General features: G+C 39.5%; 1 protein-coding gene across 1 annotated transcript in view; it reads right to left on the bottom strand.

Annotated features, from left to right (window-relative positions):
- The window catches only part of clstn2a (calsyntenin 2a), a 223,788-nt gene that overhangs the window by 124,355 nt on the left and 73,381 nt on the right, over positions 1–26,052 (bottom strand). The window contains exon 2 of the mRNA XM_057334277.1: positions 3,926–4,048. Coding sequence (XP_057190260.1) covers positions 3,926–4,048 — 123 coding nt within the window. The remainder of the gene's footprint in view (positions 1–3,925; positions 4,049–26,052) is intronic.

Here is a 26,052-nt window from a genome sequence, read left to right as displayed (position 1 = left end):
AGGCGACGGAACGGGGCTTATTTTTAACGATTCTCAAATATGGGAAATTATGAATGTGCGATCGTAAGATCATTGACATTTTCTTACACTTACCTTCCAAATAAAATGTGTTATAATAAAATACTTTATATCGCCTTAGTTTAAAGGTCCAGTGTATGACATTTAGCGGCATCTAGTGATGAGGTTGTGAATTGCAACCAAAGCCTCACTCCACCCCTCCCTTTCGAAGCACTACGGAGGCTAACACAGGGCTAGGATTAGTGTTGTCACGATACCAAACTTCGGTAGCAGTCGGTACTAAATGTGACGATACTAGCATTTCCCGCTATCATTTTGAGCGCTGTTGAACAGATTATGAAAGACCTCTGATTGGCCATTGTGTTTCCAAGCTCATCGGATATGTCTTTGAATGGCTCCTTACCGAGCGCTTGCGCAACCAAACCCGGAAGCGCGTGAAATGATCAAAGTCTATCAAAGTCAAAATCAAACGCTTCCGCGTGTATCTGTGTAAGCGCTCGGTAGAGAGTGCGATGCAATGATCATTTCACGGGCGCTCGGTAAGGAGCCATTCAAAGACATATCCGATGACCTGCTAGTATCATCACATTTAGTACCGACTGCTACCGAAGTTTGGTATAGTGACAACACTAGCTAGGATGTTGTCACGTTTTTGCTTATTTGCCGAAGGAGATAATGTATTAACGAAACGCGCTCTGTAGAGCAGTTTTTCCGTATAGGGCTACTGTAGAAACAACATGCCAAATACCATGAAAGGGAACCAGTGGTGCATGTAGATATGTAGAAAAAGCTTATTCTAAGGTAATAAAACATAAATCTTACATAAGATCTTCATACACCTCTGAAGACATAGTTATGTACAGTATATTATATTGCATTTCTGTCAATAAATCCTCCAAAAAGCACCTTTATTGTGCAAATTGTATACACATCCCTTCTCGGAAGACCAAACTTCCTTGCTCAAGTTCACCAGGTTTCTTTGAAAGTGATGCATGGTAACGCTGGCCCATCATCTAGCACTAATCTGCATAAACCAGCATGAACCATCTTGAAAATTCACGCTGGTCTAAGCTGGTCCTTTCAGCATGGGTTAACCTTTAAAATTTGGTAAAACAACAACGAACACAAACAAAACAAACATACCGCAAACATAATCTGTCATCACCCCATAGTTGGAAATGCTGTAAGGAAAGCGGTATGTTGTCAGGTAGATGGCTCCCTGAGGAATAAACAAATCTTTATCCGTTGCACTGTACACGGTGTGCGTCTAGCGTGAGGAGTGGAAAATAAATATATAAACCCCCGGAAAAGGCACCAAACAGCTTTTTTCTCAAGGCTGTCAGATGGGAGATTAATTCTAGCCATTGTCGTTTAATGAGCTACGGAGAGTTACCTGTCTCAATGCTTCCACACTTTCCTCTTTGTGTAACAAAATCACTTTATTTAATTACTTTGCGTCTGTCAGACGCCAACACCCTCCCCACCGCCGCCTGCCACCATATCTGAACAATCTGCACTTGAAAACCACCTAGTCGGAATCCGTCTTACATAAACACGAGAGTCTTAGAGCTTTGCTGTCATTCTCTGCTGGTAGACTGGTGATTGACGCCTACTTCCCGAAAGCCACAAGCATGGCGCGAGTCAGTCTCCAAGGCCGGGCGGTTTATTGAACGTTCGGCCTTGGCGAGGGTGTGACGAGATTCACTTACACAAGGACTGAGTGTCACCATATCAATGGGAACGGGGCAGGAAGCATAGACCAAAATAACAGGCAGGTCAGGTAGATCCGTCTCTAAAACAGTGGGAAAGCATTGAGTACATGTCTTTTAGACACGCACACAGTCTCACACTCAACCGCTGAAGAACCAAGACGTTCTGTTACTGCCAAATGCTTTGAATGATGAGAATAATCCTGGAAAATATTTTAAACAGTGGCTCCAAAAGGTATTTGGAAAGTCTTAGTAATTCCTAAAAATGTATCATTTATTCTATTATACGCAAAATAATAAACCAAATGTGGATGTCAACGCAACTTTTTTTTGTTAAATTGTCCAAATATTTTTTGGGGACAATGGGTCTCATTCACTAAGCATGCATACGCACAAATTTGTGCGTGAAACCTGTGTACGAACGATTTCAAGAACAAATCATGATTCACAAAAACTTTCGAACTAAATTTTATTCTAAATATAAGAGAAAAGATAGGAACAGTTGAAAGCACACGTACGCAAAAATCACCAGTCTCTCTCTGTGACAAATTACAAAATGTATGTTTCATCTTAGGATAATAGTTATATACTTTAAATAATCTATAAATAAATATATCGTCGCTGTCGGGCGGAAACCTCCTATGTCCAAATTTGGTCAATTTCATATTTTTTCACAAATCGATGCTATTGGTCAGTCCCCATGTTATTTACCAGTCCACTGTTATTTTTACAAATTATTAACCAATCTAAAGTGTTGAAAATAGCTTGAGAGCAAATCTCTTAACTCCATTGGACACTTCAACTGTCTGAGAAGTCTCGTAACTCCACCTCTTCTTCACTCCGCGGGAGCCTCTCGGCATTACGTCTCCTGATTGAAAGTTTTTTAGACAATAACGAGTGAAAATAGTTAGGTTAGATGCATTTGAGTAGGTCTGTTTTGTTAAAAATCGATAGATGTAATGCTTCGGTACAGAAGGAAGTTCGTGAGCCACGAAGGTAAGTTTGCGAGCAGATTCGGCTAATTTCCGCCTATTAGACAGCCTAGTCAGCTCATCGTTTTTTGTATTACATCACTTATAGTTCTTAAACCTTTAAAAAAGAGTTTAGGAAAATGTATGTAACCACAGTCGTTAGCTTTGGTTAACAATTGAAGCCTTTTCTCTTGTCAAGAGGCTCAACGCGACCGCCGACTTTATTTGCGTGCAGATTAATTTCAGCCTATATTAGACAGCCTGTTTAACGTTTTATTTTGGTATTGCATCACTCATAGCTCTAACGTTTAAAATAGAGTTTAGGAAGATGTATGTAACCACAATCGTTAGCTTTCATTAGCTCTTAAAGCCTCGTCTCTTGTCAAAAGGCTCAACGCGACCGCAGACTTTGATGAACACTGCTGGCAGCAGCGACGTCTGTGTCCGTACCATTCTTATCAATGACAGCGTAATCTCGTATCTCCCTGCTCCAAAGTTATAAACCTTGTATCTCCGATTAAACATGGTTTTGGGGAAATGTTGTGTTAATGTTGGTACACAACAGAATATGATAGCAATATAAGGTATAATACCAACTTTAACGATATAATGTTTAATAACTAAAAAAATATGCTGTTTTTTAACTTCCTGAAAAATGGAGATACGAGGATTCCGCCCGACAGCGACAATATATATATTTAATTACGCGTAGATGTATATTTAATTTTAAAATGATTTCATCATATCCAGTGAAAGAGTAAGAAAAGCGAGTTAGACTATAGCTCGAGCTTCGATGTTTCTCTGAGTAACAGTGCTTTTACAGCCGGCTAACGAGAACTCTTTAAACTGCGTGTTTGTATGAAAGGTTATTATTTGCGAGAGTACGCCTGTAGACTGTAGAGTGCACATGGGGTTGCCTGGAGTCTCTTAAGTGACGACAGGCGGTAAAGGAAAAGTTAGGCGGAAAGCCCTAATATGGAGATGGACTGGGTGTGTTTTATGCAAATGACTAAGTTCGTGCACGCAGCTGCTCATTTAGAATAGTACAAATTCACTAACATTAGGACGAGGTTGAGAACAAATTCATGTGCGTACGCACGTGTTGTGAATTAGGCAGAAAGTTTTCATGAGAGGTTCAAATGTGCGTATAAATCCGAAAGATCTACACAATTATTAGTGAATGAGACCCATTTAAAATAAAAAACGAAAAGAAGTGTTATACTTCACCTGCATATGGAACGGGGGCGTCTTTGTCCAAAGCGACCAGAGGAGGGTCCAGCAGGACTGTGTCCATGTTCTCAGTGATCACACCATGGTAGGACGTCTCGATCCACGGCTTGTGTTTATTCACTGCAATGTAGAGAAACAAGAGAAACGAGTAAGGACAAGAAAACATTGACTATTTCCCCAGTGGACACATCTCACTTTCCCATATCATGCATTCATGAAAACACTGTAATTTATCTACAACTGATAAGCCCTCTGTTCCCATGTTTTCTGTGCCCTGCTGTACATCTTGAGATACTAATACAAGATGGTAATCGACACATGTGCAATTTTCTTCCCAGTGGTAGAAAACATCCCTGAGGGGGTCTCTGTGCACCAGACAGCTTGTACCTTTGCAGTTTGTACTCGGCTTGGAACATTTACACACTGCTGGCTCATCAAACCCCAAATACAGCACCATCCAGTTCAATGAGGAACACAATTGGAACAGGAGGATCTTTTGGCCTTTTTGTAGTTTTCTGCCAGACAGTACAGTGTAGACAGACAGAAAAAGATGGAATGGGAGAGAGGAATGGATCATGTGCAGCCGGGATTCAAACTTGGGTCGCCCACAATACTTTCACACAAGAGCAGAGATTTTTTATAAGTAAAAAAAGCTGTTCTTTTTTTACTAGACAAACATTTTAGCCAATTTTCCTTCAATATGAGCTTTGCTACATACGCATCTGCCAAATGCATACATGTAAATAAAAAATATTGTTTCTATATGCATTTATTTGCAGAAAATGAAAACTGGAGGAACAGGTCAAAAATAAAATAAAAGATGCTCTGCATTTTTTTCAGACATAAAATACTGCAAAGAAAACAAGTTCATATTTACTTCTAAGCAATACAACAGTCATATTTGTACATGTATTTAGGAAAGGCTCAAACATTATTTTTTTATGTGACAAGTTCGTTTTCATGTGTCTTAATTGTCATGCTGTCAGTCTTTCACATTGCTGTTGGATGACTTTGTGTCACTTTGATGTTTAATTTTGTTGAAATTCAACAGACACTGGACTGGAATGACCACAATACACCTAGAAATGCCGATTAAAAGTTAATCAAAAAGTTTTTGCATGTATATGTTATTTATTAAGTCGTTTTTCAGCAATATCTTAACAAATACGGGTGATGGAAAGTCAATATGTGGAAATAAGAATGCAATTTATTTGATTTCCCTGTTGTGTAATCTTAAAATCTCTCCTGGCATGAGTTTTAATGAAGTTCTAGATTAGTACAGTATGCAGTAACCCCTCGTGTCATTCGGTCCAACATCGAGCCCAGCAATTAATGCAAGAGTAAATTAAACTATTTCACACTAGTGGAGGACAGTCCACGCAGCAAATCCTCATAGGGAAAAGATCATGAAAGCTTAGAGTGTTCTCATAACCCATAAGTGATCTGAGAAAAGGGACAGATTGTCCGATTCAGATAACCAGGCGATTAACCCAGCTGGCAATCCTGTTTTCAAGTTTGATTCATTTGGCTTTTTCTGAAGTTTTTTTTAATACTCTGGTGCACTTTTAGAGACAATACACGCAAGCACACACCTTTGCTCTCCCAAGAAATTCACTTTCCAAAATCACAAACGCTGGCAAACGTCATTGTTCCAATATCTCAACTTCTTTGGTCTCAGTTGAAAGCAGCTATATTTGAGCAGACACTGGATGAATAGCTGGGTTGTAGTATCTTGCCGTGTTTCGCATACACAGACAAGCACAGCACGCTCTAGAAGGGCAGACAAATGTGTGTGTGCTGCAGATGTATGGATCAAGTGCTGCGGTGGCAGAATACGTCTGATATCACCATTCTTTAGGAAACAAATAAAGATGAATAACACAGGCCGAAGCGAATCGAATTACACCTCCATAAACTTTATTAAAAGCACGGATCATTAGATCGATATTTCATGTGTTTTATATCCGAGAAGTCAGGGGAGAAATGTGCGTCTGTCACCGGCGTGTACACAAAATACAGTAAATAACTGTAATTTGGATAAGGTATTTTCTATTATAATAATACATCTCCAGAGCATCCAGTCACTGCAAATTCACATCTCTGTCTTTCCCACTCCCCCTCTCACTCTCTCTAATAAGGTTAGTGGTGTCACTAAGAGCAATATGCCTACTCTGTAATCCCTGAGCTATTACTGATAGGACGTCTGCAGCCATTATACACCATTAGAGAACACTGATGGAAGCGAATTCAATGTGGAGTTTTCTCTACTATCTACTCCCCTGCACCAGAGAGAGCTGCCTTACACACAGCCAGCAAAATGCAGTACGTAATAGCAGATATGGATGTGTATGTGTAGGCACACTCACCAAAATTTTACCGTTTATGCTATTAGAAATACATCCCGTGGGAAACAAATAAAAAGTCACTCTCATGTTGTTGGTAAAGCTTGCATTTTGAAACTGAAGCTTGCTAAGTCACAAGCTGCTATAGCCTGTTCAATCGGATACGCGCGCACCTAACCCCCAGTTACCTTCCGATTTGTGCTTGGCTAGTGTCTAATAATATAACTATTTATTTTTATTATTTATTTAATATTTTACTGTATAATAATTGTATTAAATAAACAATTGGTTGAATATTGTTGTATGTTCATTTTATTAAATAAACAATATGTTGAATGGGTCCTGTAGTTCGGTCGCATTTAAACAAACCGTATGGTACATTGACATCTAGCGGTTGAGCTTGGTATCAGAGTCTAAATTCAAAATATTGGAGAGACAAGTTTAGCCAAGTAACGGTTCTGCTTGGTTTCTTTCGATTGTTATCAGAAATAATCTACAGGCACTCTATTGTTTGTGAATGTGTACGGGAAATTAAGTTGGGGTCACAAAAGTGCGCATGCGCAGTAACATAAATGCACCAGCATTACTACAGCTGAAAATGCAGCAAATACAAGAATTTGTGTAATTCCAACACTCGTGTTATATTGCAAAATGATTTAAAACTTAAGATTTTATAATTAAAGACTTTTAAAGTTTTAATAGCATCATATAGAGTTACAGTGTTTTCACCTTCTTAAACAATCATCTTACTATGTTTGGGCAATTCCAGCATTATGGATGTGACATTTTTTAGTCAAAACTTTAAATAAAAATTCTCAGACAATGTTTTTAATACCAATATATTAAGTAATCTGTTTATATTTTTCCAAACCCCCGATGACAGAGTCCAGACATCAGAAAAATATCAGTCTATGAATGAGTTTTCGATTTTAAAAGAGACTGCACGCACATTTTTAAAAAACAACATACTTTCTGTGAATTAGCCTATCAGTTTTACCTAAACACCAATTTCCCTACAAAAACAGCATGCAGAAACATTAAATAGTGGTCATAATGTATGATCATAACAAACTGAATCGCTTAAAGGAATCAGACTTTCTAACACTGAATAAAAGAGCACTGTAAAGGACAGTGTAGGAGACTCCACCTGCTCGCATTTCTATAACGGTACACCTCTATTGACAAAATAGCTTGTTACTGGAGACTCGATTTAGAAAACACCTGTGGCCGGCCTACAAAAAAATGCAGCAAGCTATTAGTTACTGTTTTAGTTTTATGTGCATGTTAGTTGGTTTACATTGACTTATACGGTACATGACTCCACATCATTTTTAGGACATTGATTACTTGTCAAATAAGGAAGTGAAGGAATATGGTTAAAAAAAATGTTACACTCCATATAAACACTCACAAGCTTTAAAAACTGCATTTTTCTAAATATTGTAAATCATCCACATCTGGTTTCCTGCCACAATCAGCTCTGAAGTTTGCAAGGCTGTTTTGGAAAAGTAACATAACCAAGTGGTCAAATATTCATGTAAATATTTAACGATCTAAAATGCACATTGAAAGACCACCAATCATTTGTGTTCATTGTGGGCGGGGGGAATTTCCCCCTCAAAGCGTTTATAATGGCTACAAGCCTGCTTTGTAACAACTAGCACTGTGAAAAGCACCATATAAATAAGAAGAATTAATTTACAGCAGGTGAGAAGTAGAAAAATCAGGTCGGGTCTCACAAGAGGACAGGAAAGGGGCTATTATAGAATCAATTATTTATTCAACTTGATATATAATTATTATAGCATTTCGAGCACCTGATAAAATGTTGCCGGGGGAAGTGAACGTTTGCAAATCCGCTTTGACCCTTTGTCAACCCGTTATAATGAAAATCCCAGTCAGCATTCTGACGGTAATTAAACTTGGGACAGCGTTTAGAATTGATGGTGAATTGTACTGCTCTCTCAGTGTCATGCGACAAGCTATTAATTTCTGACCCGTCGACACCATAGCATTATATTCCGCTCACAACGGTGACGTTAAACAATAACCAAAACATGCATTTGGGACCCAGAAGAAAAAATACGTGAGTGAAAGATGCGGAGAACGGATCAAAAGAGAGAGTGTGAGAAAAAATATAGCAACCCTTTAGCATGCAGTGTTTTTGTGGCTGCTGTGTAAACAACAAAAATTGCATTTAAGACCAGCTAATGGACCATAGCAGGCAAACAAGCCACTGACTGTCCTAAGATTCTAAGCCAGAGGCTCATTCATCCTTTCAACGAGAGCATTCTGTTCAAAACAGGCTCCAGCTTGGCTACACCAGGGGATAAAGAAACCATTAGCCAAAGACCCAGTTCACAGTGTGCCTGTGAAGCCTGTTGTCTTGAGACAAAGTCTAATGACTCTATCAACTCAATCAAAGTCGAAAGAGTCAAAGAGCAGCTCCAGGCAGACTGGCATCGCCCGCTACAGCCATTGTGGGCTTTAGTAGAAAAGAGTTAATTAACGTCCCTTGCAGTATGCAAATGAAAAGAATTCAGTGGCCTCTAGAAACGTACAGAAAAGACAAACAGTCATTAGGCTCAATAATTTTGAATCATCAATACTTGCACGGTGCAAGATGCCCGTAGATGCCCGATGGTCATTTTCAGAGGCATTAGGAGCAGCCCGCGAGTACACTTTCATCGCCCACAGAGACGCACCATTTCCTTCTCCATCCCTCATCTTTAATGCTTAATAAATAGGTTGTAATCTCTGCCTTTATCAATGGTGATTTGTCGGTCTTCTGAGAATTCTCATATACGGGGCCCAGATGACTAAATTATGGTTTTATAATCCGGCTTTACGATGCAGCCGTTATAAAAGAGAAATGTTTGCATATTGAGAACTGCTTGAGCTAATTAATGAATAAGCAGATCATTAGATCCGGGTGGCGTCACTCACGGACATCTGGAGAGCATCATAAAATGATGTGGGATGGAGTCAGTACGATACGTGCTGAGGAGCGGATTTTACCATAACTTTTAAAAGATATGAGCGTGGAGAGAGTTTGAAGGTATCGGCAGCTGTTGTCGTTCCGCGCTTAAAAATGAAAAATTCAGCTCAAATCCGCTGCAAAAAAAGTCAGAAGTCATCATGTGAAACAGTTGCATAAGGGTAACCACATATTCTGTAACATGTTGACATATGGAGTTTAGGGAGGCAATGTAAGATTAAGCCCAGCTGGTGTCATGTGCCATAAGTTTTCCCCTTCTTTTTCACATCATTTTGTTAAAAGCTGTTAAAAAACATGTAGTTTTAACAGCTTTAGGGATGCAAAAATGCTACGTTAAAATATTAAAATGCCATCATGTTGTCTTCGTATAAAGTGCTGCTCAGAATGGTGAAGCTCCAAATCACATAAATCACATATCCATCAATAACTAAATCTGTTGATAAATTTGAATCTCATTGCGTGTCTCAAATACACATGACAACCAGTCATGAGACATGCGAGAACCGAGATTTGATGTTACCGACATCCATATTTATATCATTTCAATTTACTTGTTTATATTGATACTTTACGGAGAACATGACAGCATTTTCATATGAAATCATTAATTTGTGTTCAGCTGAAGAAAGAAAGTCATATACACCCGGGGTGGCATGCAGATGAGTAAATTATAAAATAATTTTCATATTTCAGTGAACTATTCTGTTCACTCATAAATAGGTTATATCTATACAGTTAAAAATTGTCAAACAAGATAGCAAACAAGATAGCATAGCGTCACTGTATTCTTTTTAAGTGATTGTTCACCCAAAAATGAAAATTCTACCATTTACTCACCCTCAGATTGTTCCAAACCTATATAAATGTCTTTGTTCTGCAGAACACAAAGGAAGACATTTGGAAGAACGTCAGTAACCAAACCGATCTTATCCCCCATTTACTGCCATAGTAGGGAAAATAAATACTATGGGAGTCAATGGGGGTTACTGCCATTCTTCCAAATATCTTCCGTTGTGTTTAGCAGAACAAAGAAATTTCTACAGGTTTAGAATTTTTTTTGTGTGAAATTTTAACTCTAAACTATTAACCATTCACAGCAGCCATTTTGTTAACAATACATTTAACAGGATAATTATAACATCTTGTTTGGCAGGTTTGACGTCTTACACAAGGTGGAAACATGTGAGAGGCACATCCTCATTTGTTGGTCCTCCCTGCATCACTTTGCATTAGTTAAAAGTCCTCACAGGCCTCCATCGACATCTTTGTAGCCCAAACTGTCAATGAACAAACGTACACGATGAAGACAATCCATGCATGTGACATGTCTTGAATCTCCAATCGCGGCGGGAGGCATCCTGCTGATAAATTTCCCCATAATTTCGCTCATAATTTATTAATAATCCCTGACACAAATGGGCGAGAGATAGTAGTGCTTTATAAACGTCCTTGATACTACACTGCTTGCGCTGTTGTAAAAGACCTGTTCCCCTGCGTACAAAACTCGACGAATCGAGTTACTTGGGTCACAGCTATGAATATAAATGTGTTTGATTAGACTCTCGACAAACATTGAAGCGAATATCTTATGTAATGGAGAAGTTGTGAGAGCTGGCATTTGCTACTGTCAACTCAACATCGATACCCCCAGAGAACTTGGAAATGTCAATTGTCTGTAATTAGAAATCTGGCATATTAATTCGCTGAGCTGCGTTTCTTTGTTACAGAATCGGGACCCTTATGATGTTTTTCATTAGCCATATTGTTTATCGGCCATATGTAGTGCGTCTATACCGCCTCATTCAGGAGCTTGCTTGATTACACATGTGAAGTCATAAAAAATTATGAGTCATTGTTAGGAACACAGAGCACTGATTGAGCTGGAGAGATGAAGGGTTTTAGAAGTCGAGAGGGAGCGAAAGAAAGCAAAGAAGAAAAGCACAACGATCTCCGTACTGACACAGGCGCCCGGGGATGAAGCGAGGGCTGGGCTCGGTTCTCCATCTTCTCAGGATTAAAATTAAAAGGCCTTTCCAGTTCATCTTCTGACTGTGGGAGATCTGGACGCTCGAGTGGCTCTCAACATCTCTGAGTACCGAAGAAGAAAATTGATGCAGTGGCTACAGCTCCGCGCCTCCCTCTCACTGCACTTTAAAAGAAGTATGCTGTGCCCACACGCATGTCTCCTTTTATCCACCCTACTGACTAGATACATCTTCAGAGCTCAAAACTGAAGGCAAGACAGAGAGACAAAGAGCGAAACAACGGGAGTTAGAGAGTCAACCTGAAAGGCGTACTTCAAGGCTGTGAAACACAAAGCACACCCTAAACATGCATCTGCGAGATCACCATGGTAACTGTCACTTTCACCAGGTACCAGTGAATAGAAGTTTTATCATAAAATCTTTCTATTAGGCTTGGAAAGAAAGAAGTTTTTAAACAGGCAAGGCAAAAGTCTTTGTATGGTTTGATAACCATTTAAAAATGATAGTTCAACCAAAATTGAAAATTCTTTCATCATTAACTCACCTTCATTTCATTTTAAACCTGCATGACTCTTTATTCTGTGGAACACAAAAGATGATATTTTGAAGAAAGTTGGTAACCAAAAAACATGGCCCTTATTGACTTCCATTGTATGGACACAAAACCACCAAGACATCTTTTTTGTTCCACAGAGGAAAGTCATACAGGTTTTGAACAACATGATGACATCATTTTGAAGAAATGGTGCTCAGGGTGATTCCATAGTCATGTCTAAATAAACTGCACAGTATTATAAAGAATCAAAGCTAATACCTTTAAACTTCAAGACTATTCTGCTGTGTATGCTGCTTTGCAGACACTGATACGGTATTCTTTCTAAAAATGTTAAATCTAGTTGCATGTAATTTTCATATTTCTGAAGGTGGGATTGTGTTGGCTTTGGTTGTTCCGGTGTCAACAGAATATACAAAGTGTGAATACATGTGTGCGCTCACAAATGAATGGAGCGTTATCTACAGTTTTTCATGCATTATTCATACAGAAACCATAGTTCATGCAAAGCAACTTATGAACGAGAAGTGAAGGGACGCAATCTATTTTCTGTTTCTTGTCTCCAGAGAAACGTTATCTATTTACACCACTTCCCAATCGCTTACAGTACAAATCTGCTGCACAATCGTTGATTCAAATTTACAGCAAATATCTTACCTGTAATCGCAAAACAGAAACACACTCAGAATGTGTCCACTGAGACTTGTTTATCTATGACTCATAAAACAACACATTCCACCAGCAAGATTTTTTCCAATCATTTTTGTTGATCGCTAACTCACATCTATGATTTCTCACATATCCCTGTAGAGTTCATGGCTGAGACTGCACCGACACAAACGCCGCCGCACCGGTGGTGATGGGATTGGAATAGAGCTAAGCTTTTACGGAGGGAGGTTTCTGGCGTGGGGAAAATGGCAGGGATTTCCTTCCTGGTCCTCTGAGAGAGGCTGGCATACAGGGGGGATTTTCTCAGCTGAGAGTGGGAGAGACACGCTGGTCTGCTCAGAGGGACAAAAAAATCCTCTTTACCGTTCTCATTGACAGCAGCAGCACAGCTTGATGACTCCGCAACAGCTCACCGGAGAGAGAGAAAAGGTGGCAGAGACAGGTGTTAAGCTCATAGCCCAGAGCCGCCATTCCTTCACGCAGACTCAGACACATAGATTTACTGCAACTACAAAACTTCATATGACAAATGCTGAATTCCGGACACATAAACATGACACTTTTTTGCAAGCGCTGAACAAATGCAATCTCAGCCAAATACGCAGGCTGAAAGATAGCACTTTGTTTCACCAGAAAATCATGATAGTCGACCAGCTTGTCCAACAAATTTTAACAGTATGGCAGCATGAATTAAACATTACTGAGGTAGAAAGTCCTCAAAAGTTCTTCAAAGGTTGTCTACCTGTATCTCAATGGTTTTTGAAACTATATTCACTCAACACATATTTACAGATGGAAAAAGAATTGTGAGGTCTTTGGGAGGTTCAGTTGTGCATGAACTTAAAGGGACAGTTCACCCAAAAAAGAAAATTTCTAGGCCACAATTGACCATGTTAGTCAATGGTGGCCGAGAACTGTTTGGTTACAAGCATTCTTGCAAATATCTTTCTCTGTGTTTATCGGAACAAAGAAATGTATACAGAATGATTTAGAACAACTAGAGGGTGACTAAATGATGACAGAATTATTATTTTGGGGTGAACTGTTCGTTTAAAGAAAAAGTTCACCCAAAAATAAAAATCATAATTTTCATGTCATTCCTGACTGTTTTATTTATTTCGCAGAACACTAAAGAATTTTTTTAAACATTTAACCAAACAACACTGAACTCCATTGACTTCCATTATATGGACACAAAAAACATTTTTAAAAATATCGTCTTTTTTGTTCCACAGATATAAGGATTTGAATGGCATGAGGGTGAATAAATGATGATTAAATGGGTTAAAGCCCACACATCTTGTGGGCATCTTGGTGTCACTTTAAAATGTGGCATTAGTCAATATAACAGCTATCCAGAGTTATCCTTTCGCCTAATGCTTGATCATGCCAACTATCACTCTATCTCTCTCAAACACTCCTCATCTTTCCACACACTTCATCTGCATTGTAGATGGGATTATGCCACGATGCCGAGAACTTGTCTAAACAAAATACTGCCTAGGCACCCGAAATGTTGTTCTGCGTGTAAACTAGCCAGGATAATTCGCTGTCAGTTAACAGTGTTGGCAGAAAAGAGAAGACGGCTCTAATCTGGTTTGTCTGCTTGAAGGAGAGTGAGTCCGGACACACCAGCGAGCAGATCCAACACACACGCACACACTCCAGATCCAAAACCGCTCACCCAGAGGGGCTTCAAAACACACCGTCACGCCATCAAATCAAATCAGCTGAGAGAGAGACAGAGTGACAGAGTTTGAGAGATTGGCAGAGAGGAAGAGGAGTGGGGGTCGGGAATAAAAGGGATTTAGAAAAAATGTTGTGAAGATGGATGGATGGATGGATGGATGGAAGAAAGCCAGCAAGAGAGTAAAAGAATTGAGAGAGGCAGAAGGAAAGGAGCCGAGCAACACAACAAAGTGCAGCACAGAGGAAGACGAGTTAAAAGATGGAGAGGTAGGGAGACAAGGGTGGAATCGGGAAGGAGCACTTTAGACCAATAAATCACAGTCAAAGTGACACTCCCTGAGACTTTAACGCTGAGAGAACCGCGAGGGCACTTTAAACCAACTCATTCTCTAAATGCCTGTCTATATCTTAAAAGACCTCAAAAAGCTCTCTCTTGTTGCCGCAGGGGGTAGTGTACATGATAACCGTGCATTTGGACGCATGTTTATATCTGACCTTCATGACGTCTCACTCGCTCTTCCAAATGGATTTCTGTCAGTCTGCACTTGTCAGGAACAAATGTATAAGTCCTTTGGAAATAGTCAATGGCAATACTGATATCTTTTCAACAGAAAATGTGCTTCATTTATTAATAATAGTATTTAACTGTTTATTTTGGAATTATTTACTGTAAATATTTAAAGGCAGATGCCAGGTTTCCATGGGAATAAAACCCAAGACCTTGACATCATTAGCGTCTTGCGGTTAAGGAACATATGTTTTCAAAGTGATCAAATATCAGCCAATTAAAGAGCTAAATTAAACTATTACTATAAATGCATTTTATTGCACCTTTCATCCTTCGCATCCTTCGTCAACATAAAAGAACATACATTCTCAAAATGTAGCACATTACACAGCTAATATATTTAAATATTACTATAAATACTTATTTGTACAACAAAAAACTGGTCCAAAAACGCATCTGATAGTCAAAACTATGGGTGCTGTAGAAAGTGTAATAACAAATTTGAAAAAGTGGATTCTTCCCAAAAATTGCAAAAATATTCCACATCTAGGCACTCACACGGGTGTTTCGGTATTTAAAAAGCCTGTATTTACAGGGCTACATAATAAAAACACCAACACGTTTTGGTGTGTTTTGTAAATAAAGGCTTTTTAAATGTGAATGCTTGGATGTGGAGTATCTTCGCATTTTTTTAGGAATAATCCACTTTCTCAAATTATAATTTATCATATAATAAACTCTTGCTCTTTTTTCTCTCCCACTTGCTCTCTGAGTCAAGCTACAATAAAATACATGACCAAGATACACACATATAAGTGGATTAAACAGCTAATATATACAAATATTACTATAAATAACTAAAAATAATAAACTCACTCACATTTTCTCTCTCAGTCAAGCTATAAGGACATATATTCTCTATATTGGCAGATTAAAGCGCTAATACATTAAACTATTACTAAAAATAAATAAAATCGTTGCTGTCCATCTGAAATCTCAGATGTCCAAATTTGCAGTTTTTCATAAAATGAAAAAAAAAAACATTATTTTTCAAATGATCAAATACTGTGTTGTCAAAGTTTACAGGCACTTTTTAATACTTTTTATTGGTTTGATTTTTGCAAAACCTATTGACAAACATAAAGGATGACTAATAATAATCTATGGCATAATAACAAAAATCACAAAATATGGAGATACAAGGTTTCAGAATGACAAATAAACGTTTTTCTCTTACAGTACATTCGCTCTCTCAGTCAAGTTACAAGGACAGCAGATTAAACAGCTTTCTCCAATATATCCAACTATTCACATCTAACATTTTAGTCCTTTCTAGTCTCCAAAGCACTGGTAAATTACTCTAAATGACAGACACAACCAATTGCCCTCTCGTAAGAGGGCACGTTCATACCCCGAAGCTCCGTCGGCAGACAGCAGGGGCACGAGCGATGGGCAGGGGTGAAGGAGAGCTCCACCTAGGCATCTGAGAACCCACATGAAAGCGGGAAGGAGGAAAGAGTGATGGGTGCAGAGCAATAACTTTCACCCAGACCTCTTTTTCAAGGTGGTCTTATCACCTGGGCTCAAAGCATCGTCACAGGCTTTTCCTGTGAGTCGAGGTGGAGAGAATATTTCAAGCACGATACTGACAGCTCGCTCTCATGCCTAGAAGTGTGACCCAAAATCAAGTACAGCATGAGAGAGAGGATTTTTTGTTGTTTCTAACCAGATCACATCCTACACGGTTAAGAGGAACCACGTCGTGATTACAGAACGATTCTTTCTTTTGCTGCTTTTTTGTCACACACCCTTTAAGTCAACTTACAGTTAAAATATTTAATAGTGTATTTTAAGAAGTAAACAATTACCAATACCTAAATAAACCTTAAATAATGTATTAAAATACATGTAAATATTACAAATTTACATTTACATTTAGCAGACGCTTTTATCCAAAGCGACTTACAAATGAGGTAAACAATGTGTCACGAATGGCGGATAAGAAGAACCCAGTTGCAGGCAGCGGGGATGAAGGGGTTAACAGAAAGCTTTATTTAACAGAAAATAAACACAAAACAAAGACCCACGATGGGGTAAATCAAGAAAACAGGAAACAACTCATGTCAAGAAACATGAGGGTATATGTAGGTAAGACAAACAAGGGATAATGACACGGGGCAGGTGTGGGTAATTAAACACTCAGGGGAAGATGACAAGGAAACGAGAGGAATGGGGCAAATGACAAGACACTGGAGAGAACGTATATTATTGTCAAACGGACAACAATATGTTTCTCTCCACACATTCTCTCCACACATAAGGACTCTGCCCCGATCCCACCACACGACTAGAATTTCATAAACAAGACGGTGGGACCGTGACACAATGGGGAACAATGGGGAGCAAGGGAGAACATTGTTTACCTCATTTGTACAAACAAATTATAAAATTGTAAAATAATTATGAACGTTACGAGCAGGCGTTTGGCGTAAAACCTTCAAAAAGTGGGCATGCAGACTTCCTTTCTTGCTCTAAGCATTTCAATTATATCGTTTAATATATTTTTTATTGCTCTTACAGTTGAGTTCATTAACATGCGGAGCCACGCGTTCGACTAGGGGGATTAGATAACCACATTCGTCGCGACATCTTCCTCGATATAGAGCGTGTGAATAAAACGCCGGAATCTCACCGCAACAGATGCAGCAGACTGATGGCAAAACATCGCCAAACGCGCCTTCATTTTGCCTCTAACTAATACAAACAGACAAGCAAAGGCCACTCGCCCTCCTCTGAGGAGAGTTTATTTTGATTTTGATTCAAAAAGACTGGGTTTGTGTTAGTCACACATCCTCAGGGCCGCACAGAGACAGCATAAAGAAAATGAGGGGAGCGTGAGGGGGACCGAAGGGCCGCTCGCTGTTTTGAATGCATTGCCAAAACAGCCCGTCTGCTTCAATGCGGTAATTTCAAAGGAAAAGGCTTGGACACACCGTGTAAACAGTGCGGTATTTACATAGGGAATCCCTCAGTCTAAAAGATGGGCTTTGAAACAGATTACAGGTGTGAACTCCAAACTCCTGCATTACACTGATACCGCCGCTACAAGGTCCAAAGCCGATGGAAGCCATGAAAGTAAGGTGGCAGAACTTTACCGGGGGATAGGCAAGAGTGTGTGAATGAGTGCATTAGCCTCTAAAAGCCCATGCGCATGCGAGTGAATGACTGAACACACAACACAAGCCAAGATGCGCCTCTATGAACCGCCCCCTCAGCATCTGGAGGGCCTTTTTCGATTCAAACGCTCATATCGGCAAAGTCGCAGCTAACCGCCGCGCCGTTCTCCATTCTCTGCACTCTCTCGCCCTCACGTCTTCTCATTTTACCTCTTTCCCTCCACATCATCCCTCTCCCGGGCTGTGATAAGAGCACGGCTCTTTTAGCACCCCTCTCTCTCTCTCTCTCTCTGGGAAGCAAAGAGACAGAGCAGCGCTGATGCACTATAAATTGTAGGCAATGCTCCCTGCTGAGAGAGTGACAGAGAGAGAGGAAAAGGGGATAGTGTCACACCCATCGAAGGAGAGAGAGAGAGAGAGACGGCTGCAGCCAAGACACATGGGCTGCCAGTGTCACTAATCATAGCCCGCCAGCACCATATTAATCACCGGATCAGTGCCACGGGTTTGGACCTGACAACCAAAGTCAACCATACACTAACCTACCAGAACCTGAACAGAAAAACAGGGATGAGCTGTATAGAGTTGTTAGAGGAAACAAAGGGGCTTAAAGGGACAGCGCACCTTAAATGAATTTCTGTATTAATTCACCCTAATGTGGTTCAAAACCTGTATGTGACTCTGTGAAACACGAAAGAAGATCTTTTTTATCACCTTGTCTTTTTCACGCCTGGTAAAAAAATTCAGAGCTGCAGCTCTGCTCTATAAATCAAACGCAGTCTTGCAAACCATGTTTTTGACTACTTTGTAGAAAGGCTTTTGCACATTGTCGCTTATTCTGCCTCTAAGTGAAAGCTCAATTAAATTACGGCACATGGTTCTATTCTGCAGTCAACACAGAAGAAGAGAAAACTGTGCTAGCTTCGGTCCATCTTAAAAAAAAACAAAGCAGAGCAAAATGTCAATTTTAGTACACAAGCCTAGCAATACAACAACACAACAGTTTTTCATAAGCACTGGTATACACTATAGTATATAGTAGGTCGTACACTAACAATTATACACCAATAACATGACGTACTTATGCATAAAGCCATATGCTTGACAAGCACGCCGGAATGATTTCCATAAAAATCTGATCATGATTTCATTATTTGGAGAAGATTCTGTAGACACAAAACATCATTACAAGCACACATTTACACCTGCTCTCTGTAACAATATCCTATAGTAAGAGATTGAGAGTCACTTCTGTTGGGCCAGTTTTCTGCTTTTCCCCTTAATGTCGAGCACATATTGCATTTACTGTAAGCTAACTTGTGACATCCTCATTTTTTGGACGGCAAGACAGTCTGAGCCTGGGAGGTTTCTGGTTAGCACAAGACTTTCAAACAGAGCTTTAGAGGAAATATTTGGTCTTCACTTTTCCCACTCTTTCTATTCAGTTTCACTCATTCTTAACAGAGCCAACTCTAGCAAAGGTGTGGTGCATTTGAAGTCGTGTATCATCTGTACATCAAGAAGCAAAAAGGAAGAAGTAATCCGGAGATCTGAAAGTGCCATTACCCATGATGCCATGTATGAGCTATCAACATAAATCCACAGGGAGCTTTTCTCTGATTGGAGCCAGATAGATGAAACATGAGGAAAGGCTACTTATCTCCTTTCCTGACCAGTTTCTCAGTAAAAAGAAGGATGTGTCAAGTCAAGTTTTATTACCCTACAGGCAAAATTGGTTTGCAGGAAGAGTGTAAAAGACACCATAAAACTATCCATCCTCTATCATGCATATCCAGCATAGGGTTGTGCCAAGTAGCCATCTAATTTTTCCTGGACCAAAAGCAGGGAATCTCCATGGATGGGTGACCAGTCCACATGGCTAAAAGAACAGCATAAATAAACCGATAACACACAAAAAATGATACTAAACAATCATGCACAAAAACAAATATACACTACTTCCTGTTTTCATATTCAGCGCGTCAGTTAAGTCTGTCCTCTAATGGAATGGCCAAGGCTGTTTATAATACCGTTAGCCTTCCTGAAAACATATCTTTCAAAACTACAAAACTCTTGTGCCTGGCTCACCCTACTATAAGCATTCTCTCTAGTTTTCCTCTATTACAGACTCAGTTGTCCAAACAATGCCACAACACAGAAAGATAAGGCCGACTCAATAAAACAAAGACGTCAGTATGCAGGATGTAATAACCACAGACCTGTCTGGCTAACGACAACAAGAAGGTCAACAGAGAAGCTGAGCCAGGGGAAGCAATAAGCTGTGCAAAGCAACAAAAAAAAAACTACTGTAAAAACAGAGGGTTCACGTGAGACAAAGGTCACACAACCTAAAAGAAGCCTTTCGTTCTGAGAAATATATAATTTACCTTCAAAACGTGCAAAAATGTCAGTCTTGTTAGCATGTTTTGTGTAGCCTCGTACACAGTACAACAATGTGATGTTTCTGCTGTTTTTCTTTAAAAAGACTTGAGTTTTGGTTTCTGGAGACACTTGCCTCTGCCTTGCCCACTGGACAGTGTTTCCCCTAGGTTTACGGCTTGGGGGGGGCTGCGGTCTCTATATTTTTTTGCGGCGGAGATCCGGACAATACTTTTTTAAATAAATAATGTTAAATCAATCAATCTAATGTTTTATCAGGCCATTTACTTTATATTCTGATAGCCACAGTCTGTATGAAACATAGGTCTGGTAACTGAGAAAATGTGTTGTAGGCTCTGGTGCTGAAGCGAAGTCCCAGTGGTCTATTTTATTAAAAAATAAACTACTGACAACAAAATGTAACAACTGAAATAAATATATCATGAGCAGGAGTACTTACAAAGCTACTAACAGCCTGGCATATGCCATTCATACTAGAACTGATTCTAAATATTCTTTCCAATTAAAACATGATTCACAATGAAATGCTCTTAACATGCTGATTATTTATGCTATTAATATCATAAATGCTATATGTAGATACAGACGTTATGTTTTACAATCTGTCACAAACCTATATAGCAAACAGTAAACTGACTGACAGCTAAAAATACTTTATTACTGCTGCATTTTCATTTACTTAAGCGTTACAGAGAAAGTGTCCATTTATTTACCTGCTCTTGGTGTCTGCGGGTCTTTATATGCAACGTGTCTTTGGCGGGAGAAGCAGCGCTCACGGAGCGGAAAGGGTTAAAATGAAGCGCGTTTGGCGCTAAATAAAGATATTAGAGGATATAGCGGCAAAATATAATCAACATAAATGTCCCTGAGTGCGCATGATGTGTACATCTCAGTTATGTACACACGCTGCTCAATTTAAACCACAGAAATAGTCCGATTTTTTTAATGGTTCATTGTGTCTTGCGGTCTGAATGGAACCGCAAGACATTAAAAAATTTAATTAACTTGACCTTCAAGGGGGGCGGGAGGTGCCGTTGGAGGGGCGGGGCGCCCCCCTAAGGTAATGGTAGGGGAAACACAGCTGGAGGACTCGCTACAATAAATATTTACATTGTCATTTACTTTATGAATTTGGCAGACGCTTATATTTTAAATGACTTTTAGTGTATTAAAAGTATAAAGTTTATCGGTATGTGTGCTCCCTGGAACCCATGGCCTTTGTGCTGCTATCTAATACATTATTCTATTAAAAATGTTACATTTAGTGTTGTCACGATACCAAACTTCGGTAGCAGTCAGTACTAAATGTGACGATACTAGCATTTCCCGCTATCATTTTGAGCGCTGTTGAACAGATTATGAAAGACCTCTGATTGGCCATTGTGTTTCCAAGCTCAACGGATATGTCTCTGAATGGCTCCTTACCGAGCGCTTGCGCAACCAAACCCGGAAGCGCGTGAAATGATCATTGCATGAACTCTCTACCGAGCGCTTACACAGATACACACGGAAGCGTTTGAAAGTCTATCAAAGTAAAACTCAAACGCTATTCTTAATGCTACTTAGAATCCAACTGACTGTGTTGTCAGATAGAAATCAGCCCAAAATGTTCTAAACTGAAGAATATTTCTTATTGTGAAAACGTCTTATGTAAAGATGCTACAATGAACTTTGGGAAAAGTGCTATAGACCACTTTGCAAAATGTAAACACTGGTCCAGAAGCACTTCAGGTTTCAGTTTTTAGTTAAATCTTAAAGATATTGGTTTAACGTGTTGATTTGGTAATAAATGTTCTATTGGTTGAATTTTATTCAAAGGATTGTGAAGTGTTGAGGAAAACTGAAACAGGAAGTGCTTCTGGACCAGCGTTTTTGCGTCTTCCAAAGTGCTCAAAAAGGTCCAGTGTTCCTGTTGCTCAATTGGTAGAGCACACAAAATATCATCAATCCCAGTGGACAAAAATACTAATTAATCTCTGGATAAAAGCATCTGCGCACTGCAAATGTAAAAAATGAAAACAAAATTGTGAATCTCTTCAACCACTCCAGGAAATGGGAGGGACTAATCATTGCTGGGCTAAAGTACTCTGTTGGAGAAATGTTTTTGAAGTGTTTTAATTAACAGGATGATATGTACGTACATGCTGGTACACGATTGTTCATGAAGCATAAACAAACAGCGCAAACATCTTCGTTTAAAAGAGAAAAAGGGGACTTTTTAAATCGTTCCTTAATTATCTAGCAAAATTCACACAGGCTCACAGCACACAAACACCTGGCAAGCTGCTTGTTAACAAGCCGAGCACACACAAACATGATCTCAGGTGCTTAGAAGGAGAACTGGAGTGTGAGGTCTCTTTTGGTTTAAAGGTTTTGACTGCATCCCGCTGGTAGTAGGTAGGGCAGAGCAGGTGATTGAGACAGTTGCAAACCAAAGCACCACAGAGAGGAAGGAAGGAAGGAAGGAAAGATAGAAAGAATGCAGGGAAAAGGAGGTACTGAATAGTCTGAGGGTTGTATTTTTGTCATGAAAATACAGCCTTCAACAATTGTCCACAATTCACTTTCACATTTAGCTCGATTGCCTGGTCCGAACCCTAGTTCGATTGCTCCCCCCGCCCCTGCTCCTGCCCCTGCTCCTGGTAAACTGCGTTCATATAATTTTTTTGGCCGAACCGCGGGTCGTTTGCGTCATCAAGCCTGCAGCTGTTTACCCTGTCACTTGTAACGACGAAGCAGGAGAAGGCGGCAAAATGCATTACATTGCTCGCTTCACTTTTATACATTTATGTTTTTGAACCGTTAGTTTTGTTTCCAAAGCTTCAGTACATAACGGCACTTTCGTCTGTGAATGTACTGCAAATGCTCTTAAGAACGGAGAGCAAATGCTCTTAAGAACGGAGAGCAAATGCTCTTAAGAACAGAGAGCAAATGCTCTTAAGGCGAACAGAAATGACATATACAGCTCTCTGTTTGGAGCGCGCCAGTCATTTTTACCAAATAATACGTCAAGTGGTTCACTTCCGCAATTTGATACGATGGCGTTCATACCAGCAGCGAGGCGTACTGGAGTTAACATGAACCACACCCAGGCGCGGATTAACGCACAGGCTTGCCTAGGCTGCAGCCTAGGGGGACCACCTGTTAAGAGGCTTCTGATTGTCAAGATTTTTATTTTAAATTTACTTCAGCGGGAACAAAAAATAGACCCTCATTGGCCCATAATAAATATAACAAAAAAAATAAACTGGTGATTGGATAGATGTGACATTTGGGTCACATCTGTCCAATCAGCTGCAAGAGAAAATCATGTCAATCATTTTCATTTACGTCACTGCTGTTGCTAGACGACATAGTGGCAAAATTTCCGAAAGAAAGTGCAATAGCGGGGCACAAAAACGGAAAATAAAAAGGTTAAAAGAACAACGTGACTTAATTAGCAGCAGGAGGACTGGCAGCTCGCATTGGCTAACAGCGGGATCCTTAGCTGTTGCAGCAGTTAGCTCATCATGTCATCGGGAATATTTCAGGGAGTTATCCCACAATGACACGCATTTTATACAGGTTGGTTTTTAATTATGGCTTTGTTTTATACACAGTTTATGTGCTGGCATAAAGTTGGTTTGATGTTGGACGTTCGATATTCGGACCGTCTCTAAAGTTACATACACGTTAAAATACAAATTTAAAGCTCAATAGCATTTAAAGGGAATGACTTACAGCCACTAACTCTACAGTGTTCATGTGTGTGTCAGCTATAATGCACAACTTTTAGATATTTATTATAAGTTATTATAATATTTATTATTTATCAGGTGCGCACATGAGTTCGCGTGACAGCTTTTACATTAGCGATTTTTCATGCAAACCGTGCTCCGTTCCGAACTAAACTGCAAGCGTTAAAGGCACGTGAAAGCCACCCAAGGGGGGCCTCACCCAAAGAGCAGCCTAGGGGCCCCTGACTACCTTAATCCGCCCCTGACCGCACCCCAGACCTCCCTTTTTAAGCGGACTCGGGTACAGTAAGCCAGTGAGCACCCAGGTTCGGAAGACAGCATTCACATCACCCAAACAAACCGAACTTTGACGCCAATCGAACCCGGGTGCGCACCAAAAGTGCTAATGTGAAACCCCCCTTACTGTATATCCCCAACACAATATGTCGATATTCAGTCTGAACAAAAACATACGTTTGCGAGCTCTGAGGCACTAAATTTAATACAAGTGAGTCTGGTGACGTTCAAAATCCACTGCAAATTTTTTTTTTAGTTTTCTTTATTTTTCCTAGCTGCGCTATCACAAGCTGGTCTAAATAAAAATTCCTTTATTTTGTTTTTCGTATGATCATCTTACATACCCTATTCAAATTATACAACAAATTACATTACATTAAACCTAAAACGTATCAGAAAATTTCATGTTGTCAGTCTCAGACAATAATACAATATTTTCTCTCATAATCCTGCAATAATGTTAAATATCAACTTCTCCCAACCTTCCTGTCTTTTCTGTCAATATCAATAAACATATCAGAATAGTTTGTTCATACAGATAAAAACCTGAGCATGTAGTAAACATCTTGTCTCAAAGCAAGTGCACAATTTATTGCTGAAAAACCTGACTAATTGCTTATTAGTCACATGTATCCTGCTGAACTCTTTCACTCCTGATTATATTTCATCCATCTGAGATGCTAAAACTGGTTTCAGTCGCTGGCAGTGCTGTGCCTTTCTGCCAGTTTCACTATGTGCTCAAGTGAGTATTACAGTATCAGGCTGAGATGAGATATTCCTCTTCTCCTCTCCTCAGATGCCTTGCATTCACAAAGCTTTGAAATCTCTTTGTGTACGTTTTGGCAATAAGAAACTTATTTTGTGCTTAAATCCATCAGACTTGCTTTCTCACACACTCACACAAACTCTTATTCGTGTCCCACACTAATCCACACAGAGAAAAGAGAAACTGTAAGCCAGGCCAGTGTGTGTGTGTGTGTGTGTGCGCGCGCGCGTGTGTGTGTGTGTGTGTGTGTGTGTGCGTGCGTGCGTGCGTGCGTGCGTGCGTGCGTGCGTGCGTGCGTGTGTGTGTGTGTGTGTCTTTAAATGTTCCGTGTATCGCTCTTGGCCTGAAGTCCTGAGCTGGATGATGGTTGCTTAGTAGGAGGCAGAGGAGTTTAGCCGCTAGGTACAAAAGGTCCCTGTTGTTTTTAACGTTATCATTCTCCATTCGTAATTGTATTCATTTTCTGAGTCATGTTAACAAAATTTGGTACTAAATACTGTCTAAAACCTAAGCAATAAACATAAATAACATTTAATAGTAGACAATTTGATTTGTAAAACTTTAGATGTCACAGATACGTCTGTAAGATGACTGCTAGAGATCTGGAAATCATCTGCTGTGTAAAAACATCTGATAAACGTCTTAGAAAAAGCAGTTTTACTTACATTATAAATCATAAACATTTTACAAACATCTTCTAAATTTCTATGACATATGACAGTAGATGTCTTGGAGACATATTGCAGATGAGAAAACAATCAAAAAGAGCTCAATAGATGTCTCCCAGACATCTATTTAAGAGTGTACCCTGATAGCACACATACATCTGGGAAACATCTATTTGATGTCTGCATTTACATCTGTCATACAGACATCTACAAGAAGCATGTAAGATGTTTATAATTTACAATGTATGTAAAGCTTTCTTTTCAAAGACGTTTATCAGATGTTTTTACACAGCAGATGTTTTTCCAGATCTCTAGATCTATAATAGACATCTTACAGACATACCTGTGCTATCTGGG

Source organism: Triplophysa rosa, linkage group LG5 (genome assembly GCF_024868665.1).
Source record: "Triplophysa rosa linkage group LG5, Trosa_1v2, whole genome shotgun sequence".
Lineage (NCBI taxonomy): Eukaryota > Metazoa > Chordata > Actinopteri > Cypriniformes > Nemacheilidae > Triplophysa > Triplophysa rosa.
This window is presented reverse-complemented; position numbering and strand designations above follow the sequence as displayed.